Source organism: Pseudorca crassidens, chromosome 19 (genome assembly GCF_039906515.1).
Source record: "Pseudorca crassidens isolate mPseCra1 chromosome 19, mPseCra1.hap1, whole genome shotgun sequence".
Lineage (NCBI taxonomy): Eukaryota > Metazoa > Chordata > Mammalia > Artiodactyla > Delphinidae > Pseudorca > Pseudorca crassidens.
In genome coordinates, this window is record NC_090314.1 from 32,544,736 (window position 1) to 32,556,919 (window position 12,184).

Genomic DNA, 12,184 nt, shown 5'->3' on the forward strand with positions numbered 1-12,184 from the left:
CCGAAGTGTCTATATTTTGTGGATGTGGAGGTGGAAAACCATTTGTTTGCCTATTTGTCCAGTTTCTGCTTCAAGCTCCAGTTTAAGTTGTTTTCAACTCTCTACTATATACAGCTTATATAAACTGACCTTTGGTTAATACAGGCAACAGAGAAGGACAATCAACCCATGAACTACGCTGCTGTCTGCACTTCCATTCTCTTTACCAGTTCTTTCTGTTAGTTTAAGAAAAGCCTTGTTTCTGGATAATACTCATTAGCACTGGAAGGTACTGCTTAGTGCCGCCCTTGATATAAAAATTCATATAAAATCCGAACACTTGTGAAACATTAAACTCTTATTCCAACAGGTGATCTTATTCAAACAACAAAAACTAAAAACTAGGCTTGAAAATTTAAACATAAGGGAAAGATGGGTTCATTAGGCTAGGAATTATCCGCCTCTGCTTTGTGATATAAATAAACACCAAAGGCAGGGAAATTCTTGTTTTCTGTAGTATTGTACACTAAATGCCAAATCTAGGCCTAATCCTTTCTCTTGAAGCAAATACCTTAAGTAACATTAACGAAAGGCTGCTTTTAACATTAACAATCTCTAGCAATGCTGATACACGTTTTTTTAAAAAAGATATTCAGCAATTGTTTCGATAAATGTATTTACTATGGTACCTCATTTTAGGACAGATTAATACTAGAATCAGTCACATTTTTAGGCTTGATGCCATTTTTTAAATTTTTTCTAAGTTACAAAACATCTTTTGGGTGTTAAAAAGTACCTACAGTGATCAGAAGGCCTTTAAAACCTGAGGTTAGTGGACATGACATTTGCATCTTCTGGGTGTTAAAACACCCTTCTGGGTTGTTTTAAAACATCTTCTGGATGTTAAAAACATCTTCTGGGTGTTAAAAAGTACCTAGAGTGATCAGAAGTCCTTTAAAACCTGAGGTCAGTGGACATGACATTTGCCCATGAAGTCTTTCTTAGAAAAATAGTACCTGATGTAATTGGAAGCAGCCTGAGAGCAAGGCAAGGTAGCATTCCATACTGGCAAGAGCCCAGAATTGGGCATCTGGAGCCATGGGCTTCCATCCTAGCCATGTCTTCACTGTGTCCCTGAACCAGTAATTTGGCCTCTTTGGGCTGCAGTTTCCTCATCCTAAAAGTGGGGATGCTGTTACTCGTTCTTTTTACCCAACAGGCTTGCAAAAAGCCTCCAACGAAATGATTTACATGAAAGTACTTTATGAAATGTAACAGTCTCTATCTACAATGTCAGTTCCTGCTAACACTTTCTGGCCTCCTCTCCACTGGTCCAGCCCAATCTCCTATTGTGTTTCTAAGATAATTTGAGAAGGCTTAACTGGTATTATTTACCCCTTCAGAAGATGTTCTAATGCTCAAATAAGACCACACTAGCAATGAATAAAGGCCATTGAGACTTCTAATGAAAATGTTCAAAAGCAAAATCTATTAGGCTCTACAAACAAATGTTTCCATAGTGTGTGTTTCGGGGTACCCTTTGAAGAGGCAGGAACATTGTTTGAAAAGGATTTGCTATATTAAGATCCTTGTGCTTCTCCTTCTGTCCCAGGAGCCCCTGAGGTGCCAACCAATGCTTGTCTCATGGTAACCAGCAGCACATCACTCACTGTCAGCTTTCATGAGCCTCTTAGTGTCAACGCAGCTGTAGTAACCAGATATAAAGGTACTGGATTCCAAATATTTTTGTGACTGCTCCTTCTTAAAAAACAGTCCATTGTTTGGGGATCAATTGTGCATTTTGTATGTTTGTTTTTCCTGCTGATGGTATTTTTTCATCCTATTTACTTTTTGGAGTTGAAATATTTCCATAGGCAGTCAAACACAGAGCAATAAAGCGACTAAGAATAAGTCACAGACCCAATTAATATTAGTATTAATATTTAATTCCTGTTTGCAGAGGGCCTGCTCTGTGCATAGCATACGGTTCAGGACAGGACTGAGTAGGACACACTAAAGAATCAGCCTTGATTTACAGGGCTTAGAGGCTAAGATATGGAACATACTAAATAGGGGGCATATAAATTAATAGCTGTAATAGCAGGTAACTAGGGTTGAGAACTAAAACAACAACATTGGAGGTCAGAAAAGAAAGAGGGATGGTTAAATGACAGAATCAGAAAGGCCCCAGGGTAGCAGTGGCAATCAGGCCTTGTTTTCAAGGACAGCTGGGAAGTGAAGCAGAAGATATTGGGAGGAAAGTGAACGCCAAGTGGAGAGAACAGTGAGCACAGGTATAAAAGCAAAAACATGCCAGAACAAGTAGAAGAGAGTAACGGAGCTTGCAGTGGCTCCAGGGGAGGGTTCGTGAGAAGCAGCAGTGAAATGTAATTAGAAAGTGAAACTAGGGTTAGGACGAAGGGGTAGAATGAGGAATTTAGACTTTATGTGATGAACTCTGCAGACCACTGAATAAGATAGGGACAAGATCAGAAGTAGACTTTTCAAAGATTTAAGTGCAAACACTGTGTATGATGTATTGGAAGACATATGGATTTAGAATAAGGAAATGAATTAGGAAGCTATTCAGGAGAGAGGTCACAACAGCCTGACCTGACTGCTATAGCAGCACTGGGAAAGGAGAGAGCCCACAGGAGAAAGATTTTATGGAGATGCTATGATGATAACAGCCAAGACTTACATAGTGCCTACTATGCACCAGGCACTGTTTAAAGTCTATGTATGTATTAACTCTATTTATTCTTCACAACAACCCTATAAGGTAGGTACTGTATGGTTCCCATTTTGCAGATGAGAAAACTGAAGCAATGAAATTAAGGATTGCCTAAAGACTTGCAGCAGAGCCATAAGTATCACATTATGCTGACTCTACATATGGAAATACCCTGAACGGTCCTAAAACCTGATAAGACTCTCCACACATATTCCAAGATGCCAGGCCATATTCCAAGAATTCCTGTCTTCAGGTCCCTACTACTCCCTTGGGCCACAAAAGTGTCCAAGTAGTATATGTGCTTCCTTTCTCCTTCCAGGGCCTGTTCCCAGGAGACACTCCTATGTCTACAAACATTAGTCTACCCATACCCTGTAGCTTTCTGAGTTACTTGGAATTTTCCAGATAACTCCACTCTGTTAATATCTTAGGTAAAACAGCATTGAATTGGTTATCACTTCGGGTTTTCTGTATTAAGCTAAGAGAAGGCAGGCTGAAGCTGCCTTCATTTATAGCAAATAAATGAAGCCACCAAGAATGGCTGCCCACAGCTATCCTTCAATACAATTCTGATACTTTCTCTTGGTTGCCAAGACTTTCTGAAATTCAGAGCAAGGGCTTGCAGGCAATATTAGACATGGGCATTTTCCTTTCTTTTTACCTCTCTCCAGGGCTTTGCTAAAGGGTTTCATCAATGCTGCCCAACTTGACATTTTCTTACATTTGATTAGTGAACTATCAGGAGCTAATTTATCCAGACCATCAGGTATATAATACCTGACCATAATGCCAGCAAATTCTATCAACATTCACATATTAACACATATCATCTCAGGAGACTTGCATTTGGGGGAGGTTGAAATGAAAGGTCACAAATGGGTTTTGTTAGTGACTGGAGGGGCTTAATTAAGCATTATAAATAGAATTGTCTGTTGCATTATGGAGTAGGTTTCCCTCTGTTAATTTATAAGGTTATAAATTGAGTCCTTAACCTGACTGCTCTCAAGGGCTATTTAAATTTAAAACAGCTGCCAGACTACTGTAACTAGAGACAGCAGGACAGTTTTTAATTCAGGGTCGAAGTAATTATTTAATTATGAAAATATTAGCAAAATTACATTGAGACAAGGCTATTTTGTTTGCATTAAAAGAGACGAAACAATTAAGAAATCCACAGAATGAAATGGCAATTATCTAACGGGTTAGAGGGAAGGTTTAACCCTGCAGTATTTAGGGTTTGGCAAAAACATCTCATACTGTTCTCCAGAACTTCTGGGTTCAGCAAAACCTCAAGCCTATTTTGACACCTGGATGTTCTCCCCCTTCATGTTAAGCCAGTTTTTGAAAGAAAATCTGAATCCTTCTGTTTCTTCTTATTTACACTCAACTCATCAACATGTCGGGTTTTGGTTTGGTTTGGTTTGGGTTTTCTTTTTTCAAAAAACGTTTGTTGATATCCAGAAATATTTTAAAGAGCATCTCTTTATACACCTTCTTCAGGCCCTGAGGGCAATGTACCAGGCCAGCTGCCATCACAATTTGGAGATTAAAGGTGTAAATTTCAGCTTAAAACCCAGAAAACAGTTTTGAGTGAGACCCCCTGAACTTTTCTGCCTGCATCTTCCCTGAAAACAGAGAAATGAAGCTAAGAGAGCTACAGTCTGTTTCTAGGTGTTTCCTCCTTGGACTCAAAGAACGCTTGCATCTTTTGGTCCCATCTCACCAGGTTTCATGGCTTACAGAGCAAAACTAGACTTATTTCAGATACACTGATGCTTTGGACAATTGCCAGAACTTCATTCCACATTTTCTCCTCGCTGCCTTGGGTGACCTACCTGGAGCTCTCATTTGCAGAGGATATGTCATTTCCCAGTAGTCCCAAAGCAGAAAACATTTTCAAAAGTGATTTTACTGCTCTTTGCAGGGTTAGGGGTGGATAGGAAGGTATCCTTTAACAGGTGCAGTGCAGCATCTATTTTCCATCTACTGGATGAATTATTTTCTAGCTTTTTTTCAAAAGCAGGCCTTGAAGTGGTCACACTTTGGAGTCTGCCAATGACGTGATGCTGCTGTAGTTGTTCCAGTGCATGTGGGCAGCACCCTGGTTTGGATGATGCCCTTCCCCACCTCTCTTCTCATCTTGTTCCCTCACAAATTAGAAACTGCCACCCTAATTCTTCCCTACAAAGGCTTTAATAGCAAATTATTAAATCCTTTGTAGGGAAAAGTGGTGGGGAGGGATAAATTAGGAGTTTGGGACTAACATATACACACTACTATTTATAAAACAGATAATCAAACAAGGACCTACTGCAGAGCAGAGGGAACTCTACTCAATATTCTGTAATAACCTAAATGGGAAAAGAATCTGAAAAAGAATAGATATATGTATATGTATAACTGAATCAGTTTGCTGTACACCTGAAACCAATGCAACACTGTAAATCAACTATACTCCAATGAAAAATAAAAAGTCAAGATTTACCCTTCCCCCAAGGTCACATCCCTATCACCAAGTTAATCTCTATTACGAGTTTAATGTATACCCTTACAAATCCTTTCTTGATGCACGTACACATATATGTATATACACACAGATGTATAGTTTTGTTTGTGTGCTCTAATATAAATATCATACTATTTGTCTAGTTACACAGCTAGATTTTTTTCAGTTCAACAATATATATATGTCAGTGTGTTTGGATCTTCATTCTTTTAAATAGCTGTATAGTATTGCTATTCCATAGACAGAGATGCCATAATGTATTTAATCATTCTCCCACGGATGAACATAGGTGGTTTCAATTTTTTTCCTGTTACATAATGTTGCAATCCTAGTATGTGTCTCTTACCTGTGAGAATATTTTTTTCTGGGATTGTAAACTGGAAGTGGAAATGTTTATGTATTCATATACTCTGTCTCACTGATCTGCCTATACTCATGCTAATGCCATATAATAACTTCATAGTATATTTTAACATCTGGTATAGCAAGTCCCTCCCTGTGGTAATATGTTCCCTTCAAAATGAATTTTAGAATTGGCTTGTCAACTTTAATTTTTTAAATCTTATTGAGATACCATCATACTCCTAAATTAATTTGGAAAGACTTCCCATCCATGACATATCTTCCTAATAAAGTTGAATTTTATATATTCAGGAAAGTTTAATACTTTTATTTATTTATTGGTCTTCTTTCCTGTAAAGTTTCATGCTGGATATATTTTACAGTTTTTGTGGCTATTATAAATGAACTCTCTTTTCAAGATATTCTCTAATGGGCTATTGTGGGACAGTAGAAGAGCTATTGTAATTTTAAAACAATCTTTAGTTGACTGCTTTACTGAACTCTCTTAGTAACAGCCTTTTTTTCCCCAGTAGATTGTCCTGCACCTCATGAATACTTTTTGTCATTTCATCTTCAAGAAAGGATCATTTTGTCCCTTCCTTTCTAATACTTTGCATGCTTTTTCAGATCTCACTTCATTAACCAGAATCAATGTGAATTCTAGTTCCCATTATATTGTGTATAGTAACTGGGATAGTAGGTGTTCTTCTCTCTTACCTGCTTTTGTCAACATGCATCTAATATTTTACTATTAAGTATGATGTCTACTGTAATCTTCTGGTAGATATCTTTCACCAAATTACAGACGTTTCATTTGGATTATGATTATTGATATACTGTTGAACACAATTTTTAAATCTCCCCTGTGGTTAGAGACCCTTTAGAACCTCAAAAGTCATGTATTTGTGCCCTTTTTTTTTAGAATTGTTGATCATTTGTCTATTTTATTGGTTTGTTTGAAGAATTAACTTTTCTGATTCATAAAATGTGTTTCTTGCTTATTTTCTATTTTATTAATGTTTGGCTTTAGCTTTGCCAATTCCTATTGCTTTCCGTGGATTTACTTTATTACTTCTTTCCTAGTTTTTTTTTTGAAAACTTAATTTACTTCTTTATTTTTGTTTCTAATTCATGGATTTTAAGGCTATAATTTTTCCCTGATTACTGTTTTGTCCATACCCAAAAAGTTTAAAATGCATTGCTATAATGATCACTTATTTATAAATAATTTACAATTTGTTTCATTTCCACTTTAACCAAAGTTTTTAGATGAGTTATCTTAAACTTCTAACTGGCCATATCTTTTGCCATAGTTTTATTGTTAATTTCTAATTGTAGTCTATTACAATAAGAAAAATTTTAAATGTGGACTGTACCCTGTTGAGATTTTTTAAAATTCTTACCTGTGGCTAACCAATGAATCGTGGATATGTACCATACTTGGTGTTTGAAAAGAATGTGTAAACCCCATTGGGTATAAAGCCGGAATGTGTGTGTGTGTTATTTAAATCCCTGTTTTTTTTCTAAAGTACTTGTCCCTTTAATCTTTGATCTCTGAGAAGCTGCTTTATTTGTCTTGCTTAATGCTGTTTGACTCAGTTTCTGTTTGTAATTAACATTGCTTTCTATGCTTCCATTTGCCTCCTGTCTTTTCTATCTTTTCATTTTCATCCTTTCCATGACATTTGAAATACATTTGTCTCTTGTAAAAAGTATAGAGTTAAATTTATTTACTCTGAGAGTCTCTTTCTATACACTTTTAATTTTTTTTTGTCCAAAGTGATATATCCTTATAAGAATAGTATTAAAAAGCAAATTTGTACTGAAAGGCTTATTTATAATGAAAAAACAACCCTTATTTGCTCCATTATTACCATCCTTCTTCCCCTCAGAGCCAGCCGCTTTTTAACTCCTCCACTTCTCATAGTTACTTGTCTACTTTAATCAATAAGCTTCTATGGCTATTTTTTGATTTAGCAATTGCAGGTCTTATGTATGCAATTAGAATTATAACAGAAAAGAATTTAACTCTCTCACAATACCACACTCATCTACACTTTCTTATTCTCTCAATATAATTATATTTCTATTTTTAGTTAAGGCAACAATGCTTATACTATTATGAGTGTAAGTTTTTGACATTGCAAACTCAAGTAGTATACTTTGATTACATTTCCTTTCCTATGTATTTTCCTCTAATCTCTAATTATATTTTTTTCTTTCTTACCCTACTTACCATTATCTTATTCAAAATTCATTTCAAATGATCCTTTCAGGGTGGTACCTATTTTCCCAAGAGTAGTTTTTACTTTCCCTCTCAGAATACTCTCTGCTCATGTTCCACTGTATAATAATAACTCATTAGGTTTCCATTAGGGAAAGGCTCATTAAAACCACAAAGAAATATTACTACATGCATATCACAGTACCAAAAAATTTAGAATAGTGACAGCACCAAATGGCCAGAATGCAGAGATATCGGATCACCCATACGTTGCTGGTGGGAATGTAAAATGATACAGGCACTCTGAAAAACAGTCTGGCAATTTCTTAAAAAACTAAACATGAAAATACCATACATCTTACCAACTGCACTACTGGGCATTTATTCTATAAAAGTGAAAGTTTTGTGTTCATATAAAAACCTGTACACAAATGTTTACAGCAGCTTTATTTGTAATAGCCCCAAACTGGTAACAATTCCGATGTCCCTCAACAGGTGAATGGTTAAACAAACTGTGGTACCTTCATGCCACTGAATACTATTCAGCAATAAAGAGGAACAAAGTTATTGATATACTCAACGTCCTGGATGAATCTCCAGAGAATTATGCTGAGTAAAAAAGCCAATCCTCAAAAGTTACACAGTGTATTATTCCATTTATATAACACCCTTGAAATAACAAAATTATAAAAGTAAAGAACAGATTAGTGGCTGCTAGAAATTAAGGAGGAAATGAGGAGGAGAGAAATGGGTATGTATGGCTCACTTTTTTGTTTTCTAAATAACTGATATATTTTTACATACCTTGTTTATCTTTTAAGAGATTTGGAGAGAAAAAGGGTAGGCAGGCATGTGTCAGTTTGGCATCTTGATTCAATCTCCAAGTCAGTTCTCTTTCTTAGCCAGGCTGTATGCTCAGTAAACATGACCTAATACTAGCATTAGCCTAAGCCAACAACTTATGAAAGCATATCTGCTATTTCAAAAAATTATGTAAGCTAGGTAAGGACAAACATGAAACTGGGTTTTTATATCAGCTAGTGAAGGGTTATTCCTGACACTGATGTCTTCTTCCTGTTATATTTGGAAAAGCATAGATCCATAGAGTAATAAGGAGTTTCTGGAATATTTTTCTCTAAGGTATGAGGAGTTCCTTGAAGGCAGAAATCTTGTCTTTTTCTTTTTTCCCTTCACCTCCTACATTCCAGCCGCACTGGCCTTCTTTCTGATCTTAAACCATTTCCCCCGCTGCATGTTCTTTGCACATGATGATCCCTTTGCCAAACACAATAGTAGTAGGAGACTTAAACACCCCACTCATATCAATGGACAGATCTTCCAGACAGAAAATCAATAAGGCAACAGATATCCTAAGTGATGTAACAGAACTGTTAAGACTTATGATATTTTCAGAACACTACACCCCAAAAAACTAGAATATACATTCTTTTCAAGTGCACACGGAACATTCTCTAGTATTGACCATGTACTAGGACACAAAACACTCCCTCAACAAATTTAAGAGGGTAGAAATGATTTCAAGCATCTTTTCTGATATAACAGTATGAAAATATAAATCAACCACAAAAAGAGAAATGAGAAACAAAGATTACATGGTGACTGAACAACATGCTACTAAAAAACCAATAAGTCAGTGATGAAATCAAAGGCAAAATTAAAAATACCTTGAGACAAATGACCATGAAAACACAACCATACAAAATCTATGGGATGAAGCAAAAGCAGTTCTTAGAGGAAAGTTCATAGCAATTCAGACCTTCCTCAACAAAACAAGAAAAATCTCAAACAAACAACCCAAACTACCACCTAGAAGAATTAGAAAAAGCAAAACTTAAAGTCAGCAGAAGGAAGGAAATAATAAAGATCAGAGAGGAAATAAATAAAATAGAGATTAAAAGAAATAGAAAAACAATCAATAAAATTAAGAGCTGGTTCTTTGAAAGGGTAAACATAATCAACAAACCTCTGGCCAGTCTCATCAAGAAAAGAGAGAGAACCCAAATAAACAATAAAAGAAATGAAAAAGGATAAATAGCAACTGATACTGCAGAAATACAAAAAAAGTAAGAGAATACTATGAACAATTATATGCCTACTAATTGAACAATCTAGAAGAAATGGACAAGTTTCTACAAACATACAGTCCACCAAAACTGAATCAATATGAAACAGATAATTTGAACAGACCAATCACTAGAAGTGAAACAGAATCTGTTTAAAAAAACAAAAACAACTCCCTGCAAACAAGTCTAGGGCCAGATGGCTTCACTGGGGAATTCCACCAAACATACAAAGAAGAACTTGTACTGATCCTTCTCAAAGTCTTCCAAAAGATTGAAAAGGGGGAAACACCCCCAAAGTCATTCTATGAAGCCACTATCACCCTGATACCAAAACCAGAAAAAGGAAATACCAAAAAAGAAAATTACAGTCAGTATCTTTGATGAACACAGATGCAAAAATTCTCAACAAAATATTAGCAAACTGAATCTAACAACACATTAAAGATCATACACCACAGTCAAGTTGGATTCATCCCAGGGTTACAAGGATGGTTCCAAATATGCAAATCAATCAATGTGATAAACCACACCAACAAAAGAAAAGACAAAAACCACATGATCATCTCAATAAATGCAGAAAAAGCATTTGATAAAATTTAACATCCGGGCTTCCCTGGTGGCACAGTGGTTGAGAGTCCGCCTGCCAATGCAGGGGACACGGGTTCGTGCCCCAGTCCAGGAAGATCCCACATGCCGCAGAGCGGCTCGGCCCGTGAGCCATCGCCGCTGAGCCTGCACGTCCGGAGCCTGTGCTCCGCAACGGTAAGAGGCCCGTGGGCTGCAAAAAAAAAAAAAATTCAACATCCATTCATGATAATAACTCTTATCAAAGTGGGTAAAGAGGGAACACATCTCAACATAATAAAAGTTATTCATGACAAACCCACAGCCAACATAATACTCAATGGTGAAAAGCTGAAAGCTTTCCCATGAAAATCTGGAACAAAACAAGGATGCCCACTCTCACCACTTTTATTCAACATAATATTGGAAGTTCTAGCCACAGCAAGCAGACAAGAAAAAGAAATAAAGGTTTCCAGATTGGAAGAGAAGAGGTAAAACTGTCATTATATGAAGATGATATGATATTATATATAGAAAACCCTAAAGATTCCACACAAAAACTACTAGAACTGATAAACGAATTCAGCAAGGTAGCAGGATACAAGATTAACATACAGAACTCTGTTGCATTTCTTTACATTAACAATGAAATAACAGAAAGACAAAGTAAAATCACATTAAAAAATACTTAGAAATAAACCTTACCAAGGTGAAAGACTTATATGCTGAGAAATATAAAACACTGATAAAGCAATCTACAGATTTAATGCAATCCCTATCAAATCACCCATGACATTTTGCACAGAACTAGAACAAATAATCCTAAAATTTATATGGAACCATAAAAGATCCAGAATTGCCAAAGCAATTCTGAGGAAAAAGAACAAAGCTGGAGGCATAACCCTCCCAGACTTCAGATAACACTACAAAGCTACAGTATTCAAAACAGGATAGTACTGGCACAAAAACAGACATATGGATCAATGGAACTGAACAGAAAGCCCAGAAATAAACCCACACACTTACAGTTAATTAATCTTTGAAAAAGGAGGCAAAAATATACAATGGAGAAAACACAGTCTCTTCAGCAAGTGGTGTTGGGAAAGCTGGACAGCCACATGTAAATCAATGAAGTTAGAGTACACCCACACACCATACACCTAAAAAAACTCAAAATGGCTCACAGACTTAAATATAAGAAGACATGACACCATAAAACTCTGAGAAAACACAGGCAGAACATTCTCTGACATAAATCGTACCAATGTTTTCTTAGGTCAGTCTCCCAACGCAATAGAAATAAAAGCAAAAATAAACCAATGGGACCTAATCAAACTTATAAGCTTTTGCATGGCAAAGGAAACCCAAAACAAAATGAATGGACACCAAGAAGGGACACAGAAGCAGAGGAATGCAAGCAGCCTCTAGAAGCTGGAGAAACCAAGGAATGAACTCTCTCCTCCAGCCTCCAGTAGGCTCATAAAGATTAACAGCATAGAAGAAGAGGCCAGAGGAGATTGGTTCAAGATGGTGGAGCAGAAGGACATGCGCTCACTCCCTCTTGCGAGAGCACCAGAATCACAACTAACTGCTGAACAATCATCGACAGGAAGACACTGGAATTCTCCAAGAAAGATACCCCATGTGCAAAGACAAAGGAGAACTGCAATGAGATGGTAGGAGGGGCATAATCACTGTAAAATCAAATCCCATAACCGCTGGGTGGGCTACTCACAAACTGGAAAACAATT

General features: G+C 36.6%; 1 protein-coding gene across 1 annotated transcript in view; it reads left to right on the forward strand.

Annotated features, from left to right (window-relative positions):
* Positions 1-12,184, forward strand: part of ANKFN1 (ankyrin repeat and fibronectin type III domain containing 1) — a 138,789-nt gene that overhangs the window by 16,744 nt on the left and 109,861 nt on the right. The window contains exon 4 of the mRNA XM_067715378.1: positions 1,592-1,705. Coding sequence (XP_067571479.1) covers positions 1,592-1,705 — 114 coding nt within the window. The remainder of the gene's footprint in view (positions 1-1,591; positions 1,706-12,184) is intronic.